The sequence below is a fragment of the Vigna unguiculata genome, chromosome 3 (assembly GCF_037176805.1).
Source record: "Vigna unguiculata cultivar grain cowpea cultivar isolate G323 ecotype 2 chromosome 3, ASM3717680v1, whole genome shotgun sequence".
Classification (NCBI taxonomy): Eukaryota; Viridiplantae; Streptophyta; class Magnoliopsida; order Fabales; family Fabaceae; genus Vigna; species Vigna unguiculata.
Window position 1 is genome coordinate 66,437,785 of NC_140794.1, and position 23,561 is coordinate 66,461,345.

The 23,561-nt window shown below is 28.2% G+C and overlaps 1 protein-coding gene across 2 annotated transcripts; it reads left to right on the forward strand.

Moving 5' to 3' along the window:
• Nucleotides 1-13,254: 13,254 nt before the first annotated feature.
• On the forward strand, nt 13,255-17,125 carry LOC114177436 (putative WRKY transcription factor 47). 2 transcript variants are annotated; one of them, XM_028062773.2, is made up of 7 exons: nt 13,255-13,540; nt 13,796-13,873; nt 13,958-14,125; nt 14,484-14,535; nt 14,614-14,726; nt 16,195-16,305; nt 16,527-17,125. In XM_028062773.2, the coding sequence occupies exons 1-7, from the start codon at nt 13,433-13,435 to the stop codon at nt 16,992-16,994; spliced, it is 1,098 nt and encodes a 365-aa protein (XP_027918574.2). In that variant the 5' UTR covers nt 13,255-13,432; the 3' UTR covers nt 16,995-17,125. The 2 variants fall into 2 exon arrangements, with proteins under 2 accessions (XP_027918574.2, XP_027918573.2); XM_028062772.2 differs by having other exon boundaries at nt 13,256-13,540; nt 16,192-16,305.
• The last annotated feature ends 6,436 nt before the right edge of the window (nt 17,126-23,561 follow it).

The following is a 23,561-nucleotide window of genomic DNA, read 5'->3' on the forward strand; positions in this document are numbered from 1 at the left end:
CATTGTAAATTTTTATTAAAGACAATATACAATAAGTTAAATATTTTATCACTTATAGTTTATATTTAAATTTCTTTGATGAATTTATATATAATTTTCAAATCGCCTAAATTAAGTTATTAAAAAAATCATTTTAAGAATTAAAAGTTTTTAAAATATTTTAACATTTTCATTATCATTGAAATAATTTTACTCAGTTTAAATGAATTTCATTAATGTTTTACTTTTTGTAAATAAATTTTTCCGTTGGACAAAATAATTTATCTAATTTTATATATAGTTTATATAATTACTAGAGTATAGAGTATGAATCTATCTGATTTTATTATCGAGTAGAAGAGAAATGATTTACTTCCTTTCTGCGTTTTTAGCACTTTGAATTCGGATTGTTGTGGTAACAATTACAAAAAGAACTTAGGTAATCTCTTGTATCATTTTCTTCCTAAATTTCATTTCTTTAATTTCTGGTTTATACAATTATTAGAGTATGATTTGTTATTGAGTAGAAGAGAAATTGTTTAGCCCTTTGAATTCAGATTATTGTTCTTGTATCAATTACAAAAAGAGTTCACGTAAATTTTCTTTTAAAATTTCATTTCTTTAATTTCTAGTTTATACAATTACTAGAGTACGATTATTTTGACACCAAAAAAATTGAATTCAGAAACTTTAACTCACTACTACTTAATAACACCTATACTCATAATGTCATCATATCTATATAGAATAAATTTAAAGGTTATTAAAATCCCTTAATTAACATTGTATTTATGTTTCTTCAATATCACATGGCATTTCAAAATATGAGAAATAAGTTCCACATAGTTCTTTAAAAGAAAGATATTGGATGGACTCATGAAACTTTATAATTATTTTAAATAATTTATATACAAATGTAAGAGTTGGTTTAAAAATAACAATTTTATAAATTTAAATATAAAATTTTAAAATAATTTTGTAACAAGTTAAAATAAATACATTTAAAATTTTAAAATAAATAAATAGAGTTTAATGTAAAATTTAAATTTAAATAAATTTAATATTGTTAAAAATATGTCATAAAATATCACTTATTTTATAATAAAAATATCATTATGATATTTATATAAAATTTAAATTTAGTTTCAATTTGGAGGGGATGAAATTGAAAATTAAAAAAAGACTAAAATGAAATCAAAATAACAAATATGTAGACCAAATTGAGATTCAGATAATGACTTGACACATATCATCATATTGACTTGACACGTAACACAATACTGACATGACCCGTGGCATAAATAATTTAAAAATTAAAATTAAAATTAAAAAAAAAATAGGAGCTACACGTGGCACATTCTTAACCCTGTTAACACCATACTAACGGAATAAACCTAATTGATACGCATTTTCAAAAATATGAACCTAATTGAGACTAAAAAAATCTTAGGACCTATTTGAGATTTTGGTACAAAAACATGGACCAGTGAAGTATTTTAACCTAATATAATTCTACTCTACTTTTTTTTAACAGCAAAAAATGAATAAAATAAATAAAATATAGTACTTGGGGTACTCTAATCCTTTTATAAAAAGAGTTACAAAGTACCTTCACATAAAGTTTACACATTTTAGAGATATCTAGGCTAAGAAAGTGTTGAGGAAGAGACTAATATGTTAGTCTAATATTACAACAATCTATCATTGCATAAATGTTATAGATTGACAGACATATTTAGTATAATAGAGTAATTTTTCAAACCTTGCCACTTTAGATTAATGTAGAGATTATAGAGTCACATGGAATTATGCTCCCACTTCTCCAATATGATGTTATGCTGACGTAATGGGCATAATGGCATTTTCCTAGTAGTTGTCTACCCTTGCTTAACCTGGTGCAACATTGTCCCTCGTGCCTTCTTTATCGCCCAGTTCCATTCCTGCATTAGTGAAGTTGTATTGTCCTGTTATCTATTCTAGAGAGAAAGAACATTTGAGCTTCACTAAAATCTCATCTCCTGCAATATAGAACATATCTTCCCAAACTCTTTCCATACACTCCTTTCCTACAAATTAAGCCTTCACTTCCCTACCTTCAACCACTTTCAAACTACTTTTCAATTGAGTGTGTGTTTGTTCTTGAATAGTAATTTCTCGATAGAATCACAATGATTTTAAGCATTTAATTGGAATTGGTACCAATCACTATATGAAAATGTTACATTTGGTAATTTATGTTTCATCCAAGTCCATGCACTCACTTGTGCCATACAAAAGATTTCTTGGGTCTACTTTCCTTTGCTTAAAAATAACTCTGTTTCTATGCTTTCAGATTTCCCAGATAATGGTCAACCACATTCCTTTCCAACTACTGTTTTGTTTTCCATTTAGTTGAATAAGATGAAAGTGTTGGAAATTAGCACATGATTTGTTATGATGCAACGTATTCGCACCAACCCACTGATCACACATCACCCACACTTTTTGATTATTTTATAGTCAAAAAAAATATGTATGACACTCTCTTCACTTTCTGCACAAAGCTCGCATAAGGCATTTCCTACAAGTATGCATAAGGCATTTCCTACAAGTATTTGTTTACTAACTTTGTTTTAATTGCCACCTTCTTAGAATTTATAATAAGGTTTTCACAATTTTGTCATCGAGTAGAGGAAAGATTGTTTGCTCTCTTGCTGCGATTTTAGCACTTTGAATTCAGATTATTGTTCTTATATCAATTACAAAGAGAACTCACGTAAATTTTCTTTTAAAATTTCATTTCTTTAGTTTCAGCTTTATACAATTACTAAAGAATTTAGGTTTTGTTATTTGAATACAAACAGTATTATGTTATTTTGATTAAAACCGATTAATATAAATATTTTTTTAATTTATATTTCGTTACTTGGAGGAATATTTTTTAATTTGTTTAGTAATAAGCTGAAGCAAGACTATTAGAATCTTCCGTTACACGTGGAAGAACTAAAGCTTTGGGACTTTCAATTGTCAGCCTCGATTATTTTATGGATACTCTTGATGTTTTTTATGTTCATTTTCATAGAAATCTCGCATACCTGAACAAGATGTAGATGACAAAGTCTTTTTCAACATTGCATCGTTTAATGTTTTCTGTTTTCGCTTAGCCATCCATTTCTGTTTCATTCTTCTTTTTTTCTGTCTTTTGCTTTTCCTCTCTATGTTTCATATAAACCCTCTCTTTTCTACAAGAAACTACATAAAAAATAATAAAATAGCTTATGTATGAAGAAATTATTTTTTTTCTTTAATACTTATAAAGATACCATTCAAACATATTCTTCCTCGTGGACAAAAGGGATTAGATGTATTGTGGTGCATTGGGTTGGGAGAGGAGATCAATTTTGATCTATATATAATTACAGGATGACATTATGGGTTGGACCGATCCATTTAAGTTCAACTCACATTAAGGATTAATGCGGTTTGGTCTGGACTAATCTATCCTACTTTGAAAATGCAAGTTCAAATTTTATAAGTTTTAGCACGCTGACCGATTTTTTTTCATTTATTTCTTATAATAGAATTTTTAATGTCTTATAAATTGACAAATTTTAACGTGTTTATAAAATTAAACAGAGAACTTGGAGTTAAATGATAAATTCTCAAAATTTTAGTATTTTCATAAATATATAACATTAATTTTTCCACTCATATAAAAATTTAAATAGTCCATATAAAAAACTCATAAAAGAAATTAATTAACAGATACAAATGCAATTCTTTTTATACAAGTTGCATCCTGCTTCATCCTTGACTTACATGAACTGCACACCTATACGGGCAGCAAACCTAAAATCTTATTCTGTACCGTATTTTTCGTCATACTTATAGATCAGTCCCGCTTTGGTATTCCTGAATAATATACGAAGAGAAACATATGATGACAGTACTTTAATTTGCTACATCTAAGTAACCCATGTTAAGACATCCAAACATCATGAATACATAATTTTCCAGCTTTGCAAAATAGACCAACAATTTTTACTTTAATTTCTAAAATTTGATTTTGAACTTTTAATGTGAAAGAAAGGTTGAGTGAAACATATCCTAACTCTAAGTTCCTTCCAAAGGTTAGTTCAAGAGAATAGGGTTACTAAAACATTTATTATTTTGTTAAATTAAAACTTATCATTAAGGTAAAACTATAATTGATAATGAGCTACAACTTATATCCTTGGATCTAACTCCATACAGAGTTAATTGGTGAACTTTCTAAGAGACTTCCTAAACGCATAGATTTTGTCGTGTTATTTGGCAGAGCACTAAGCAAATGTTCAACAGTCTAACAGAGTCAGAAAAGACAAATGAGGTTTACAAAGTCAAGGAAAAAGAATGAGAATTTTATAGGAAGGAAAAAGTGTTTACTAAAAGTTTTTCAAACCAAGTTGAATCTAAATTAAAGGGTAATGATGAAGAGAGTTTGTAGAGGGAAATTTTGAGCGGTTATTGCGGTGTTTGCCTGGTCAATGCAATGAAGAAAAATGAAAAGCTGAACTAAATTAGCAGCAATGATATGAGTTGTGAAGGTGCTGTGTTTGGCTATTATGCAGTCAAGATATTTTTGGTTGAATTGGTCTTGTGTGAGTGTGAAGGTGATGGCTTGCGCCGCTTTTCTTTACCACCTTATTCTTTCTTTCTTTGTTGGTTTGCATCTATGACTTTGAAGCACTTTGAAGGAGTAAACCCAATGCCCCACACCACAAGCCAAACAAAACATCCCAATTCTTCAACGTTGGTCTGCTCCGACTTCAGACCTGGGACCAAGCTTCCTCTGTCTCTGTCCTCTTTCCTCTTTTGTTTCCTTCTTTCCCCGTATAATACAAATCGTTTACTGTCTATATTTTTTTATTGTCACCAGAGAAAACAGAACAGACATAACTTCTGAATACAAACACAGAGGGAAGACTCTTCCTTTGCTGTTCACGTTGGATCCAACTTCTCTCTGACGAGTGAAAACAAAGCTAATCACAGATTGTAACCTTAGCGTCATTATAATTATTAATAGTGATATTATTGAAATAATTGACTATCTTGGTGGTTTGACCAATATTAAAAAAATATATATATAATAGAAATTGAGGTGAATAATCACTGCTTTTTAATATTTTGAAGGGAATGCAAGACTTTATATTCTTCCTTACCAGTTACGCCACGTTCAAGCGTCTTTCGTGTAAAATTTTATGCGGGTACATAGGCAGATAGACATGCACATAAAATATTTATTTTATCTCTATTATTTATATATTTGTCGTCTTTAATTTTATTTTCTTTATTTTCTTTAATTTTTTATGTTTATTTTAAAGGTTGTTGGATTAAGAATAGTTCAAACAAAATGTTGAGGTATCTATGCTAGTTTACAATAAGAGTTGCAAGGTACTTTTAGATATTTAGAGGTCTACACATTTTAGTGATATTGATCAGTTATGTTTTATATGGGTTATAATCGTTAAGAGATTGTAATTATATATATATATATATATATATATATATATATATATATATATATATATATGATATTATTCTTACACATATAAGATATTTCACATCACTTTTAATCCAAAACTTTAAGATAATGAGGTTATGGGTCTTTCATCTTATACTGTGTTTAACTTTGTCTTTTCTAACCAATGTAAGACTTTGACTCACACTTGAGTTAGTCCCAACAGGTACATATGCTAATAAAGTATTGAGGAAGAGACTAATATGTTACTAGTATTACAACAATCTATAATTACAAAGATGTTGTAGAATGACAGGCATATCTAGTAATTATGCTTCCAATATGATGTTATGTTGACATAATGGGCATAATGGTAGTGGATGTCTACCTTTGCTTAACTTGCTACAACATTGACCCCTCATCTGTGCATATGCTTTTTGTCACGCAGTTCCATTCCTACAGTAGAGGAGTTGCATTGTCCTGTTGTTTATTTCAGACAAATAGAACATTTGTGCTCCACTACATTCTCATCCCTTGCAAAAACATAACATATCTTCCCTAACCCTTTCCCTAACACCTCTTTCCTATAAAATAAGCCTTTACTTCCCTACTTTCAAGCTAAGTGTATGTTTTTCCTTGAATAGTAATTTCTCGATAGAATCATAGTGATTTTAATCATTGAATTGGGCATTGGTACCAGTCACTATATGAAAATGTTACATTTGGTAATTTATGTTCATGAAGTGATGCACTCACTTGTACCATACAAAATATTTCTTCTGGATCTACTTTTCTTTGCTTAAAAATGGTATTATGGACTGCTTCCCAATGCTAATAGTTGAACTGTCCTCAGGATTCCATCCTTGGGTCCACTTATCCAAATTATGCGCAATAACCTATCGAGCGGTCGTCAGACAATGCCAACAGTTGCACTAGCAGAGGTTTTGAGGGGCAAGGGGTGATTGTGGCTCCCCCAATTTTTTTTTAAATATTTTTATATTTTATGTAATTTAGGAATTTTTAATCTTTTTTCAAAAATTTTAAATTATATGTAGTTTATATTAAAAATGGATGATTATTAAACTAGGTTTTCTTTATTTTTTTTATAAAGAATAAAAGTTAATAATAATAATTGATAAAACATAAAATCAAATATAATAAAAATTAAAAATATTTATTAAGATACATATATTTTTATTGTCTTTTTGAGTTTTTTACATATTAGACTCTTCTCTTATTCTCACATATTTTCTTTTTGTTTTTGAAAAAATAAAGTTGGACACAAACTCATTATTTTTTTCTTTCATTTCATTTGTTCTCTTCCCCTATTGAAGAAAGAAGGTAATTCTCCTTTCTTACTTGATCCTAAAATATTTATTCAATAGTTAGCATTATTTTTTATCTCATAGTCTTATGTTTATTTTTTATGAAAATAATAGAAGTAAAAGTAATGTACGGTTTGTTTTTTCATAACCAATTTTTTATTGTGACTTCATTATTATAGATTTTTTTAGGAACTCTCATTTTTTTATTAGATTGTGATAAATATTGATGAAGAATAAAATAATAGATTTATTGTTTTAAAGTGATAAAAGGGAAGCTACATGTGAAGATGAAAACAAGACATTCAATTTTTTACATACTCTAAAGCATAATACTAATTATCATATTGTTCAATTATAGGATCTTTTCTCAAGGTTCAACGAATTACATGAGAAATTTCGTATTAATTCTTTAGAAAGGTTTTCATATTTATATTAAAAAGAATAGCTAAAAAATTTAGTTTTAATTTAATTATTGATGAGTTCAAGAATATGAAAAAATAATACTTTAGATATCTGTGATTTGTTTTGTAGTTACAGTTATAGTAAATTGTATATTAATTTTTATTGTATTAATGATAATAATTAAAAATATAAATGTTGAGTATATTTTTTAGCTCCCACAACATTATTGAGCAAAATCCGTCATTGAACAGTTGGACTGCCTTCAGGACTCCACCCGGGGTTCACTTATCCAAATTATGCGTAACAACCAGCCTCCCCTTGTGATCAAGCGACCCTCAGGCAATGCCAACAGTTGAACTGCCTAGACGATTCCATCCTGGGGTCCATTTTATGCAAGTTATGTGAAGCAACAATCAATGGTTCGGTCGAATGACATCATAATGAGTAACTAGTGTCAAGATTAAAATAGTCAAGTTTAAAAAGTAATTGGACTCTAATTAGATAAAAGGTATGATGGTTAGGACTTTTTTTCTCGCATTTATTATTTTTGACAATCGAATCATTGATGATTTTAACATCAGAGTGCCTTTAACAAATACACGAACAAAAAATTGGCGAACAAGTGAAGTAAAAAAAAAAAAAAAAAAAACTCGACAAATTGCGGACGTTTGCTCCAACACCTCCCAAAACATTTATGTTAATATCAAAATAAAATACAAGTGGATAAATATACTTTAGTTAGAAAATATTGAAATTTTAGGTGTATTGTGTTTATCTAATGACGTGTGTACACAAGTTTTTCCCTGGGTAGTGATGTTTATCAGTGGAAAGTCAAAGTGATTAAAAAATGTGGTGGTCAAAATTTTCATCAAACACGGGATGACGACGCGCAAAGAATGATTTCCCAAGTCTTCTTTAGTATTCTGTCTATAATATTCATTATGTTGGAGTCCTTCTCATTAATCTGCCTCCAATATTACCCTCATCATTCACAACCCTAAATCAAACATTTCATATTTAAATAGCTTCCAAATTACAAAAAATTAAACTTCAACGTTCAACACTACCATTTTCAAAGCAATTTTCACCCTTTCTTCTTTTCTTATCCGATCATATATATATACATATGTATATTGATAAGGACCCCGTGGGATTATACGCTTTATTCTTTTTTTTTCTAAATAAATAATAAAACCCTAGAATGTCTGTTAGTAAGGATGAGTTATTGACTTTCTTTTGTATAATAAAATCTATTTACGAGATTTATATTCGATGAATAATTTTTTTTTTCATAAACTGCTGCTTTTCTTGTCGTTTTGTTGGAGAACTAACATATATAAAATTAAATATTGCTTTTGGAGAAAACAAAGTTCTCAGTCGTTTAAGATTTATTTGTATATATCAAGTTGGATTGGTGGAGCGTCAACTTCAAATAAAGTTAAATTAAACTATATATTGATGAATATAAAGTTTATTTTATAAGTTGTTTTAATAAAATTAAATTTTTTTTTTAATATGATATTTTAATTTATCTTAACAAAAGGTATTGACTTATATATATTATTTTTAATATAAAAACATTTTACTAAAGATTTCATATTAACTAAAAACAAAAATAAGATTACTTATAAGTACATATAATCCTCTTTCAACATTTAAAAATAAATTTACGAGGTTTGGTGAAATTAGGTGCAATTGTAGTGTACATGATGGACATTGAAATCGAGTTTCACGACCACATGGTGACCCCATACTCTAATAATTGATGGGCTCCATGTCTTTGGTTGAATAAGCAAAGACAATGAAAAATGAAGATGACTTGCTTAAAGACTTGAAGATGACATTATATGCACAAAAATAAAGGAATATATTATCAAGTTTTTCTTTTAAAATTTTAAAAAATAAAGTTATATATTACTTCTTTTACTTAATATGTCGCTTTTGAAATCATAAGACAATATTTAAATCACTTCTATGTTCAAACACCAACACAACTATTAATAAGATAGTATTTGATAGGGTAGTTCTGATTTAGTTTGTCATATTCTTTTTATAAATATTTCTTTATAAATGAGTAGTTTCTTATGGTCTTAAAGAAATGAGGTTGGAGCTTTTATATTATTGTAAGTACATGCAGTTCAAAAATTTTCATGTTTTTCGTTAGAAAAATTATTGTGTTGATAAATTAGCTAATTTAGCTTAAATTTACAGAAGAAAAAAATATATAAGAGGTTTAATGTTTTATCTCCATGTATTTCTTTAGATTTTTTTTTCGTAATAGGTATAATGCGTCTATGTTTCGTGAAGTATAATTTTTATTATGGATTTGGTGTGATCCCCTACTTTGTATTCTTTTATTTATTTTTTTTAATAATTTTTTTGTAATGGCAATGATTAATGAGCTTTGAGGTGTCACCATAGCTAATAGTGATGATTAAAATGACCTTATTTAGATATCAAGGATAGTTTAAATACATTTTTCTCCTTCAATTTTTTCATACATCTATTTTAAGAATAAAATCATAAAAGAGTTTGGATAATACTTCATATGTAGTCAATGACACTAACAATATCCTCTCAGTGGATTTAGGGTTGGAACATTAACATCGATTCCAAAGAACAACCCTCACTCCCCTTATACCTCAACTCGAGAGTTATTTTAATACGTTATTAGTCTCACATCGTTTAACAGTCAAAGTCAATAACATTTTAAATACACATACTATTTTTATCCTCTCGAGATAACTATTAAAGACAAAACAACAAAAGAGTTTCAAATTTCAAAACGAATAATCATTTGAGTGCACCATTAATATTAATAATATTATCTTAATAGATTTGAAGTCAAAATGTTACTAAATAATATATATATATATATATATATATATATATATATATAGTACTATAATATTTAAAAGTAAAATATACAATAATTTACACTTTTTAATACAGTATATCTTAATTATAAATTGATCCTTTGTTTTAAATATTACACCTTACAGAGCAAGAATTTCACTACACCTCACAACATTCTATTACAAGAGAATGAAAAGTCAAACACTAACTTAAAGTGTCTTTGACTTGAGACAAGGAACATCATGGACTTAAAGCCCATTATACGGTCACTAACGCTCATTCCATGGGTTATCATAGACGATGTGAGACTTTTAAAGACGTCTTATTTTTATCCGCCCAACAAAATGACCATATTTTGCCTCATTTATCATTCATATTGTCTTACATATTTATAATTTATTTTTTTTACCATCTAATATTTTTTTACATTGATTTTTTTATAATATTACATTTACACTATAAGAAAATATTTTATTAGTGACCAATTTTAGGAATAAAAAATTATTAGTCACTATAATGATCAATTTATATACCAATTTATAAACTAAACATTATTGGTAACTAAAATAGTTTGTAAATGGTCTCTAGATTGGTCATTAACATTAATTACCACAAAAATTAGTTTCTAAATTTGCTCCATTAATGACCAATTTAGAGACCAATTTTGTGGCTAAAACCTTAGTAGTTAATTATGTTAGTGGTTAATTTAGATACCAATTCACTATAATGACCAATCTAAAAATTATTTTAATTACCAATAATCTTTAGTTTATACATTAATATCTAAATTGGTCCAATTTTTTTTGTCATCAAAATTTATCACTAAGGTAAGATTTTCTTGTATTGTTACTTATTTTGACTTTTTTATCTTTTGTAAATATTTAAGTACATAAAAGAGAAATAAATATAGCCAAAATCTCTACGTCTCATTGTCTATACATTTTTGTTTCCAATTTTATCCCTTAAGTATTTTTTTAAATAAAAAATAATTATTTTACCTTTAAAGTAACTTAGTTTTCAATTTAACCATTTTTTTCTAAAAGTTAATATTTTTTAAAACTAAAATAACTATTATAATAAAAGAATTATTTACAAAAAAATAAAAATTACCTGCAATAAAATTATAAATATTATTTAAATTTACTTTTATAATTATAATTATAATAATAATATTTTTTTATTTTTTCATCATAAAAAAAAAAGTTAACACATATGTGATACAATAGATAACGTATGTGGTTTCACTGGTCATCTTAGAGTGAATATACGTCATCTTAGATTTGCATTATTCCTATATTTGAATAATTTATTTGAAGATATTATAATATATCAATCTGATTTAATTTTATTTAAAATAAACTTGACTTTTAAATTCATGTTAATGTTAATAACAAATATGTACACAGACCAAAGAGAATGATGATTTGCAACAATAATAGAGGTTACTTGTACAACAATAACAACAGTTAATAACTCAAAAAGTAATATATTTAATATGCATAAAAAAATTGGGTAATGATAATGTCCCTTGTTTATAATGGGAAAAGATCCCTTCCAAAAATTAACTTCATCTCTTGTTGAAATGAGTCTTAAAAAAAAAAAATAATAATAAAATAAAATAAAATAAAACACATGAGGCGAATCGAAGCATTCACACTGGTAGTAGTGACGCAGCATTTAAGATTGAGTTGTTTGTGATTTCCCCTGCACAAAGGGAAAGCAACGAAATTGTGGTGCTTCTTTCGTTGACTCAACTTCATTTCTACTTTCTACTTAAATCTAAACACATTCAATGTATTTAATGCCTCAACTAACTCAAATCACCACAAATGAAACGCGCTTTAAATACAACACACCATTTTAAGAAATCAAACAAAAAATAATAATACACCACTACTAGTTTTCTACACTTTTAAAAATATTTTTTTTTCTCATACTTTTACTATACCGTTAGTTATAAGTTTTAAGAATTTTTGTGTACCGTTGAATATTTAACTTTTTTATTTTTTTTTTTCATTTTTTGTCGTTAGATTTGGTGACTATTCAATGTAATGTGACTCATATTTTCCATTCTATTGTCATTGTTTAAGTGTCTTGATATGAAAAATCAAACAAAGCAACTTAATTAAGTCTTAAGTCTTTCATAAATTTAAATGAAAGTATCAATTAAAACTTGTATTTTATTGAGTATTAAAGTTTTATATTAAAATTAAAATTAATGACAATGCAAAATATCAGTTACGTTAGTCTATTTAATAGATAAATATAGAAATAATAATTCAATTGAAAAATATCAAATTTTCATAATAAAAACTTTTATTAGAAATTTAGTTTAAAATATATAAATTTATGATACACTTAACTTAATTAAATCGTTATTTTATACTAATTTAATGTATAACTAAAATTCTTAACTCTTTTCAAAATAATAATAAGTTAAACAATATATATAACTGAAAAAAATACCAAAATATAAAAACAAAAAGAACACGTATTTGGGAAGAAAAAACTTAGCAAGAAATCCATTGGCATGCCAATAATAGTCTCCTAGTCTACTAGAGACAGCTCTAATCTTTCATAAAACAGTGGATAATATCGTAAGCTATAGAAATGTTTTTGTTTTTTAATATATAGAAAAAAAGTATTAGCCAGAGAAATATTATCTGTATATAACAATACAAAAAAGTTTACAAGTAAAATAATAAATGATTTTCCAAAAAAAATATTGATTTATTTTTAATGATCATGGCGACCTTATCTCACATTTTCACACCAAGTTTTTTGACAGTGGAAGGGTTTGCTTTAAGAAATGATTTCGTAAAACAATAAAAATACCTAAAACCTATTAAGATAGTTATTAGAAAAGTTAATTTTATAAAGGATGATAATATTTTGACTACTAAATTTTGAAAACTTTCTTTTATAACATGATGTGTCATTTTTTAAGTGATTTCGGAATATTGAGAATGAGAAAATGGAGAAATGGAAAACCATTTAGAAGATGCCACCTAAAGTTGGAAGAGAAAGTTATCAATATTTAGTAATCAAAAAATTATTTTACTTTTATAAATAAAATGAAAGAAAAGTGTATTTGTTTAAGTAGTCACTATCTTTTCTCCCCACCACTTAGACAAGGTCACTTGTATATTTTATGTGGAAAAATTCTTTGATAATAATAAGCAGACCTCATACTTAACAAAGACTGTGGTGACCAGAAAGAGCGAGTCTTAGTTTATATATATACGAAGGTTGAATCCACTTTATATCAATCTTTGCTTCATAACTCAGATTCCAATACTCTTATATCAACTCTCACCTGCAACTCAAACCATAAAATCCCCTGAAACATATGCATATCTCAGTAACTATCACTGCCATAAACTCTACATAAATGGAGGACAATTTTGCATTCATAAAATTGCTGCAAGATCACAAAAAACCATGTGTTAGTACCACAGATGCACTCAACTGGAATCAGGAATCATCCATTAGAAACACTGTAAGTTGATTACCTATATATATATATATATATATATATATATATATATATATATATATATATATATATATATATATATATATATATATATACTACTTTCTACCTGTTTTCTCATGCACTTCACCTTTATCTCTATCTATTCTTTACATCTTTTTCTTCTGTTTTTATTTATATCCAAGATATAATTAATTTAGATTAGCTGATACTTTGTTGAGTTGAAAGCTAAATTATCATGTTCGTTTGTACTTTGTGCAGCTAGGATCTACTCTTCTTGGTTTGAGTCTGAATAACTTGGAGCTTCCGAAAAATCTTGAGCAAGAGCCTCTGAACCAAGTGGGTAATCTTTGACAAGTTAAATCGATCTGCAGAAACTGCATGAATTTTTTGACCGATGTGGGTTTTTTTTTTGGTTTTTAGTTGGGATTGTTGCAAGTTGAGCTGGAGGAGGTGAAGAAGGAGAATCAAAATTTAAGGTCAATGCTTAATGAGATCAGTGAACACTACGCTGCTCTTCAGAATCAGTTATTGTTGGCGATGCAGCAAAAGAAACTATCTTCATCACCTCCCAATAATGAGGACATGCAGGCAAGTTTGACTCAGAATTTGTTTAGTATATATATGCTTCTTTGACTCATACTTCGTTTTGTTATGAAAATCAATTACATCACTGTTTGCTCACTCAAAACCATAGCACTAATAAGACTATAGCAGCAGCACAATGATATATATATATATATATATATATATATATACATAGGTAATTAACAAAAATTAAGTTCTTCTCTTCTTTCTAATTATTAACATATCACATGTATTATTGAGCATATTAATCTGCAATAATAGGACATGAATATATAGTTAATTAAAATTTGTGTACTCTTCTAACTTATTTTAAAAGAAATTGATTAAATACATAAACCATGTTTTCTATGTCTGTCTCTAGAAGGATAGCAGGCAAGATAACGTGAAGAAGCCATGGCAGTTCTTACACACTGGTAAGGTACCCTTCAGAAGTATTTAGTTGTGATGAACAAAGCCAAAAAAATCTGAAGTGTTTACTTACGATGTTGAAGGTAAAATGAATAACCAAGTAACAGCAGAAGAAGCAAAAATCATAGAAGATCAGGCATTTGAGGCTTCTTGCAAGAAAGCTAGAGTGTCTGTAAGAGCACGATCAGAATCTATGGTATGTATGCATTAATTTCTATCTTATTTTTGTAGAATTTTATTCTGAAAATTGGATTGCTAATTCTCATTAAACTCTATCATTTCATGCATTAATTTAATCGATTTGAATGTAATATGAAAAGTTTGGGATAACTGATCAGAATGAGTGTATTCAGAAATGTAAATGAACCATAAAAGTGCTAAATTTAATCTGTTGGTCGGAGGGATTGGAAGGTGAAATTGGAGTGGCCATAAAAAATCCTTTGGGATGGAAGTAAAATTTCTTTAGTATTTAATAGTATTTATATAATATAAAATACAAAATTATTAAAATGTAATTTTTCTATAGTATTATAGTATAAGAAGTTTGGTCTTTTTAATAATTGATTCATTCTCACATAAATATGCAGAGAGAACATTCTTCTTTATAATCTGTTCTCCTGATTTTGTATCCATTTTTAGAAAGAAAAAAAAAAACCTATGTATTAAAAATTTAAAATAATTTTATACTTTTATTCAATAAAATCACCACCATTAACAAATTTATTGATTTTTATTATGTTTACATTAAAAAAATATTTGTATTTTCCTTCTGAATTCATACCCTTTTACTTTAGACAGGCTACATGTAATTCATTTTTATAATATATAAATCATGGGATAATGTTACAACTTTTTTTGAAGGCAAATATTAAAAATTATTGGAGAGAAAATTGCAGACAACACAAGTAATGTTGCATTTTTGTTGATCAATCGACATAATACTTGTCATGTCAAATGCAATGATTAAATTCCTGTTGGGTGGCTAGTTTAGTTAAATCCTTCATTATTCCCCCTTTGTCATAAGATCCTTAGCTAATTCTTCATCATTACTTTCTCTCAATGATATTAATTCAGTGGCATCCCCACTAACAAATGATTAGTCAGGAGCTTGATTAAATTATTAGTGCCAAGCAACTTTCATGGAGGAATATAAATTAATGTTGAAGTTATTTTAAAAAGAAAATGAAATTGTTTTTCTAAGCAATTGTTGCTTAGGAATAAAAAAATTCAGAATGTTAATTAAGTTTCATATAAAATTAAAAATAGAAAGTTAAGTATCATTTAAGATGAAGACTCATTAACGCATTCCATTAAAGTTTACATTAAAAAAGATATCAATATTTTATGTATGAATTAAATTCATTTTTTATTAATGTTCAAATTGAGATTTGTTTCGAGAAAAAAAAGTTAAATAAAACCAACATTGATCTATTGCTGCATATGGTAATATAAATTCACTTGTAAAGCCGTGAAGTTGAGTAAGGGTGATCTCATTATTATCCCAAATTATCCAAAAGAACTAAAATTTAATTTTTATCCTAAGTTAGGTGATTAATTGTATATAACAGTATAAAAATTTGATGCAACCCATAGAAATAAAATATGGCATTGAAGAAAACATATATATGTATATAATTATACATTGACATGTTATTGTTTAGAAGGGTGATGGTTGTCAATGGAGAAAATATGGACAAAAGATATCAAAGGGTAACCCTTGTCCTCGGGCCTACTATCGTTGCAACATGGGAACAACATGTCCAGTTCGCAAACAGGTTTTACTTCCCATCTTTTACATCGCAAACACTTCTATTTTATATCCAATTATGTTGAGTTATATATTTTTTATATGTTTTGGTTATAGTAGTCGAGAGATCATGATGACATTATTAGTCTTATACGTGTAATATTTAACTCTGTCCGACATTGTTTAAGATTTTGAAACATATAGACGCACATTACTTAATAAGGTATGTTGTTATTTACTTGGAAACAGGTTCAGAGGTGTGCTTCGGATGAAAGTGTTGTGATCACAACCTACGAGGGGACTCATAATCATTCACTCCCTCCACCAGCCAGATCCATGGCTTCCACAACATCAGCAGCACTGAGCATGTTCCTTTCTGGCTCAACCACTACTTCAAATCATCAACTCTTCTCTTCTACCTACTATCCATCTGCATCATCATGTCCCACTGTAACACTCGACTTAACCCACCCCACTAAGAACAACCTCAACCATTCTCAAACTTTCCCTCTTTCACTCAACGGTTACCCTCAGCAGTGTGAGGGATTAGCCTCAGAGAAAGACCTTCCCTTGGTCCATGTTCTTAGTGCTGCCATCACCAGGGATCCTTCTATTAGGGCAGCATTAGAAGCAGCCGTTTCCTCTATGATTGCAGATTCTCAGAACACCAGTAGCCATGCCCAACTTAGTACCACTCCTTATCACCCTTCTTCTTAGATGTCTGCTCAAGTTTTCACACATCAAGATCAACATGTGTTTATGTATCGTAAGTGTAATAATATCAATCTTTTCTGCTATGTCTGGCAAATAATCATATTTCAATGTTCAAGTCTATGTTTTGTGATTTAGATTTCTGAACCCTATCCATGAGTAAAAGTAACAGCCTCTGCTATAAAATTAAATCAATTCAAATAGAAGGTTGATACCATTTTCAAACTAAAATAATTTATGAATATTTTTAAGGTCCTCATTCTCGTAGTGTTTGTTGCGGATGGTCCTCATCTTGACACAATGTTTAAAATGGTCCTCATTTTTACGGAATGTTTAAAATGGTCCTCATTTTCGCAATTCGTGATTTATCTGGTCTTTTTCTGTAACGCCATTTAAATCATTAACGAAATATTGTACAGGTGGCACGGTTTGTATTAGGGTGTGTTACATGTACTGTGCAGGTGTGGTACAATGCTCCGTTAATGATTTAAACAACGTTACAGAAAAGTACCAGATAAAACACGAAGTGCGAAAATGATGACAATTTTAAACATTCCCTAAAAATGAAGACCATTTAAACATTTTATCAAAATAAGGACCATCTACAACAAACACTATGAAAATGAGGACCAAAAAGGTATTTAAGTCTATTTTTAATTTAAAATCACACTTAAATTTTCGATAATTTATAACAATCTATATTACTACGAACTCTAAACTAATTGATTCGGGAATGGTAAAAGAAGTTTCCATGGTTGTTTGACGTAATTGCATGATTTATGCAGCATGTGGGTTCTCAGACCTACATCGCCTTGTATACACCATTTCATCCATGTGCTCCAATTATTGAAGAAAAAACTCATTTTCATAGTTCGTTGACTTACGATAAAAGAATAAGAAGGAAAATAAAAATAAAATAGTTGGTGAAAGTGAAATAAATGCAAATATAACTGAATATTTAATTTTGTTTAAATTCTTGAAAAGAAAATTTTTCAAGAAAATTGTTTTATAGAAATAGAGATGATATTGGATGTCCGTTCTCCATCTAAACCTTACCTCGCACTACCCGTTTGATATCCACATAAACATACCTACTACAAATGTACTTTTTTGTTAAAAATCAGATTTGTCTAATACTCCTAACCACAAAAGGATCTGAATTGATTAATGTGTTTTTACTAATTTGAGATGAATCTTGGAAAGATCTTTAGGTTTTAAAGCTCAATTAATCAATTACACAGTTTTGGGTTAATGGACTGTTTAAATCAATCAAGAAGATTTAAAAGAGAGAAGAGGAATCAAGACACACAATTTATACTGGTTCGATTCAAGGCGAATCTACATCCAGTCTTCTCCTAAGTAATACACTTAGGAAGATTCCACTAAACAGAAAGGTTCCAAGAATTATAAGCACACCTATGTAATTCTAACCCCAAAACCCAAGAACTTGATTCAACAATCAAGAACTTCCCCTAGGAGCAATGCATCCACACAATTGCACCTAGGTCCACACTTCAAACACTGAAGCTACTGTAATCAAAAATACAGAAAGCAAAACAAGAAACGAAAACACCTAAGTTGTGCAGATTTGACTTGATGCTTCTTGAATCAAGCAAGATCCATCATAGTAGAATCAACCATCAATTCTTCTTGGATCTGTACTTGAGTTATTGCAGAATCTTCTGAAGCTTTTCTGTCTCTCAGTTGGCTCTGTCTCAGATGAAGACTGCGTGATCTCCCTAAAATTTCAGACCCAAAACAGATTCCAAAACAGCTTTTATACAAAGGTTTTTGCTGTCACTAATTCAATTAGCAATTTACCTAATCGATTATCGTGAGTATGTTTTCACTTACTTTGTACAATACTCACAGTTAATCCATTAGTTAAAGAACTAATCATATGCAGAATTACACAGCAGGCCTGAAATACAATTGATAGAGAAGCTAATTGCCTAATGCATATCCTAACTGGACCAAGCTATGTTTTATCCTAGATCAGTAGACATCATCAAAATTGTTCTTCATTTATGGATGAAAGGCTCCCCCTTCCAACAATCTCCCCCTTTTTGATGATGTCCAAAACATGGACTGAGATAAGCCTACCTGTAGCACATTAAGCAAACAACAACAGCAGTACACAGTACAGGCACACAAGGCAAACAACAGCATAGGCATATAACAGATATCACTTTCATTTTATGCTCCCCCTATCAGTATAGCCTATCAATGCAGTGGCAAAATAATTCGCCCCCTTTTTGGACAGTAGCAAAAAGACATATTCAAGATGGGATAGAAAAACAACTAAATAGCGCAGCAAAGGAAAAGATGCAGCAGTAGATAATGCATAACAACCAGGATAATAACTTTGCATAGCATCCAGAGTAAGCGTAGTATATAACACATTATAGTCCCAACCAAAATATTTTTAGGCTAAGGTAGCTATGATGCTAGGATAACTACAACAAGGAAACACACACCCTGCTAGGACTACTAAGATCCTAAGGTCAAGAGCTACAGACTGAAGCTATGAAGGATGGTACGCAAAAGGGAGGTGTGTGTGGGTAGAAGGCTAAGCTATTCGTCGTCAGTGACATCCTCAAATTGCTCACTCTCACTACCTTCTGCAGTGTCCACAACAGCTTCAGAAGTATGTGAGGCACGACCAGTGTTGAGTTGCGCCAACCACAAAGGGATCTGAATTGATTAATGTGTTTTTACTAATTTGAGATGAATCTTGGAAGGATCTTTAGGTTTTAAAGCTCAATTAATCAATTACACAGTTTTGGGTTAATGGACTGTTTAAATCAATCAAGAAGATTTAAAAGAGAGAAGAGGAATCAAGACACACAATTTATACTGGTTCGATTCAAGGCGAATCTACATCCAGTCTTCTCCTAAGTAATACACTTAGGAAGAGTCCACTAAGCAGAAAGGTTCCAAGAATTACAAGCACACCTATGTAATTCTAACCCCAAAACCCAAGAACTTGATTCAACAATCAAGAACTTCCCCTAGGAGCAATGCATCCACACAATTGCACCTAGGTCCACACTTCAAACACTGAAGCTACTGTAATCAGAAATACAGAAAGCAAAACAAGAAACGAAAACACCTAAGTTGTGCAGATTTGACTTGATGCTCCTTGAATCAAGCAAGATCCATCATAGTAGAATCAACCATCAATTCTTCTTGGATCTGTACTTGAGTTATTGCAGAATCTTCTGAAGCTTTTCTGTCTCTCAGTTGGCTCTATCTCAGATGAAGACTGCGTAATCTCCCTAAAATTTCAGACCCAAAACAGATTCCAAAACAGCTTTTATACAAAGGTTTTTGCTGTCACTAATTCAATTAGCAATTTACCTAATCGATTATCGTGAGTATGTTTTCACTTACTTTGTACAATACTCACAGCTAATCCATTAGTTAAAGAACTAATCATATGCAGAATTACACAGTAGGCCTGAAATACAATTGATAAAGAGAAGCTAATTGCCTAATGCATATTCTAACTGGACCAAGCTATGTTTTATCCTAGATCAGTAGACATCATCAAAATTGTTCTTCATTTATGGATGAAAGGCTCCCCCTTCCAACACTTTTAATCTAAACATTTATTTCTTTTAAAAGTTGATCCTAAATATAATTGAAATTAAATTGTGTATTAATAGAAATATTTATTTTTTTCTAAAAATATAAAAATGAAAAGAAATTCAAGACATAAATTACCATTTAAAAAAATAATCTTTATAAAAATAAACTTAATTTTATAAGTGTAAATTAAAACATAAATTTATAAAATTAAATCATAGACATGTTCAATTGCTAATATTTTTCCATCAATAAATTTATTATAAATAACAAATAGTCATAAAATTAAATTTTAATTAATTTAGATTAAATCTTTGATCATAATAAATAAATAAATTCATAAAATCAAATTCTAAGCAACTTAAATTATAAATATTTATCTTAACCATTCTTTTCAAATTTTCAAATAAAATAAAATATATGATAAATTTCATTGACAAATAAATATTATATTAATAATTATCAACGACTATAAATCGATTGATCAATATATTGATAGCTACTGATATAAAAATTTATTAATAATTCTTTATTAATGTAATTATTGACAAATTTTAACCGAAGTAAAATATCATAGTTAAGACATCATGTTTATTTATTTTTTTCCACCGTTTTCTTCCTTCAACTGTTCTCTTTCGCTGTTACCGACAATATTACATTTGTCGCCTCCATTGCTACACTATTATTGCACCATTGTCATATTGTTGTCGTCCATTTACCGTTTTTAGCTTCTCTTCTACTACCTCCTTATATTGTCTTTCTTCTTTTTCTTTTCACTTACCTTTTTTCTTTTTCACTTAATTTGTTATAAATAAATTATTAAAATTATTAAAAATTTGATATTTATTATACTAACAGATTCACGAACCGAAAAACATCAATAATAAAAGTTCTAAATATTAACAAATTTACTAACAATTTTTTTAAAAATCTTATTATGGTAAAAGTTTAGAGGCAAATGTAGAAAAATTTAATTAACACTGACAAATTTAAAAGAAAAATAATTGCCAACAAGTGTTATACAGAATGATCAAGAAAATTTTGATAATACTTTTTAGTGATGATTTATTAATAAAGAATTTTATCAAGGAATCATGAATTATCGATAAATAAAATTCTAATTTACTTTACCAATAAATTATAATTAATGAATATTTTATCTATAATTAAAATTTTAAAATTTATCAATAATTTAATTTTGCTAACAAATTTATTTTTAATTTAATATTTATGAATAAAATTCGTAACGAATAAGAATTATTATTGTAAATGGACCACAAGTAATGAATACAGATATTTTTAATACCCATATATTAACGAAACGAATATAGATATTATATTATTCGTACGTATATATATATATATATATATATATATATATATATATATATATATATATATATATATATATATATTTTTGTACCTATTATACTTTAATTTAAATTAAAAATAAAATAAAAAAGATATGATTAAAATATTAACATATTAATTTTAAATAAGTTATTTTTATCAATTAATTTTAAAAAAAATCATTTCTATCAATTTAAATGGATTATTTGAATTTTATTTATAATTTATAACCGATATATATTATATATTTGAATCTACAAAAATCATTTCTATCAATTTAAATGGGTTATTTGAATTTTATTTATAATTTATAACCGATATATATTATATATTTGAATCTACAATTACAATTAAATATATCGTTGAACACTTATTTTTATTTTATTTTTTTAAAATATTTGTGGATATTTATGAATATTCGTGAATATTAAAAAATTATATAAGTATATGCATAGCGGATACTCAACGGATACATAATAGATATATATAAATACATAACATATATTTACCAGCAGATAAGATATAAAAGAGCAGATAAGATATGGGAGAGCTACTACTCTACCTGCTCCATTGGGATAAGATATAAGAAAACAGAGGAGAGCTACTACTCTACTTACTTCATTGATATTCTTACTAAGAAGAGTGTTATTTTTTTTTATAGAAAGTAGTTTATGTCGTTTAGTTTGTAGGTAAAAAAAGCTTTGTAAATGTTATATAATTTCGTTTGAACCATATCCCAATACATAATGTTAAACATCAAAATCGATATTATCGCTGGAAATCTGATTAACAAAAGAAAATGTTGATTATTAAAATCATGTCTAGAATAAAAACCCCTACGCTCAGCATATGCAATCATCTTTAAAATAGTGATGTTTTGTATCCAACAAATGCTTTAGAGAAAATATTAGTTCACAACTTAACTGCATGAAACTCTAATCATAAATAAGATTAAAAATATGATGAAAGTTTCATTAAAATGTAAATAATATGAAAACCATTTATAAGTCTAATATTAACATGTTTAATTGTGTCCAAAAACATATAACATACTATTGAGTATGCAACATGATACGAAGAATTTAAGAATTTTGGAAATTCTAACTATTCTTTTATTCTTCAGTTGATCAAGGCTTAGAATTAACACCACTGATCTAATCAACTTTGTACCAAGAATTTATTGTTGAATCTTGTAAAATCTTAAAACATTTGTTATACTAGTTCAGGGGTGAATTATTTGTTATTCTTATTGTTATCTTCATAGTTATTTATTGATACACTTGTGTTGTTTTAATTTGTGGGTGAAGTAAGGTGAATTGTTTGTTATTCTGATTGTTATCTTCATAGTTGTTATATACTAATTCACTAGTTTTTGAATTTGGGGGTGAAGTATCAGTACCTTAGATGACATTGTTGATATGCCAAGCCGGGATACCATATTTTTGAAGTAACATTTTATGATTCATTCTATAACAGTACTGCACTACTTTCAATGATTTTAATTTATTCCTCCTCCTTCAAGTCTCGAGCTGTTTCTAGACGTTCTCCGACTTTTTGTCCTCCAGGTAAGTTGTCTTAGGAGCTAAACTGTTAATACTTGGAACGAACATGTTCCACAAGAAGTACCTGCATCTT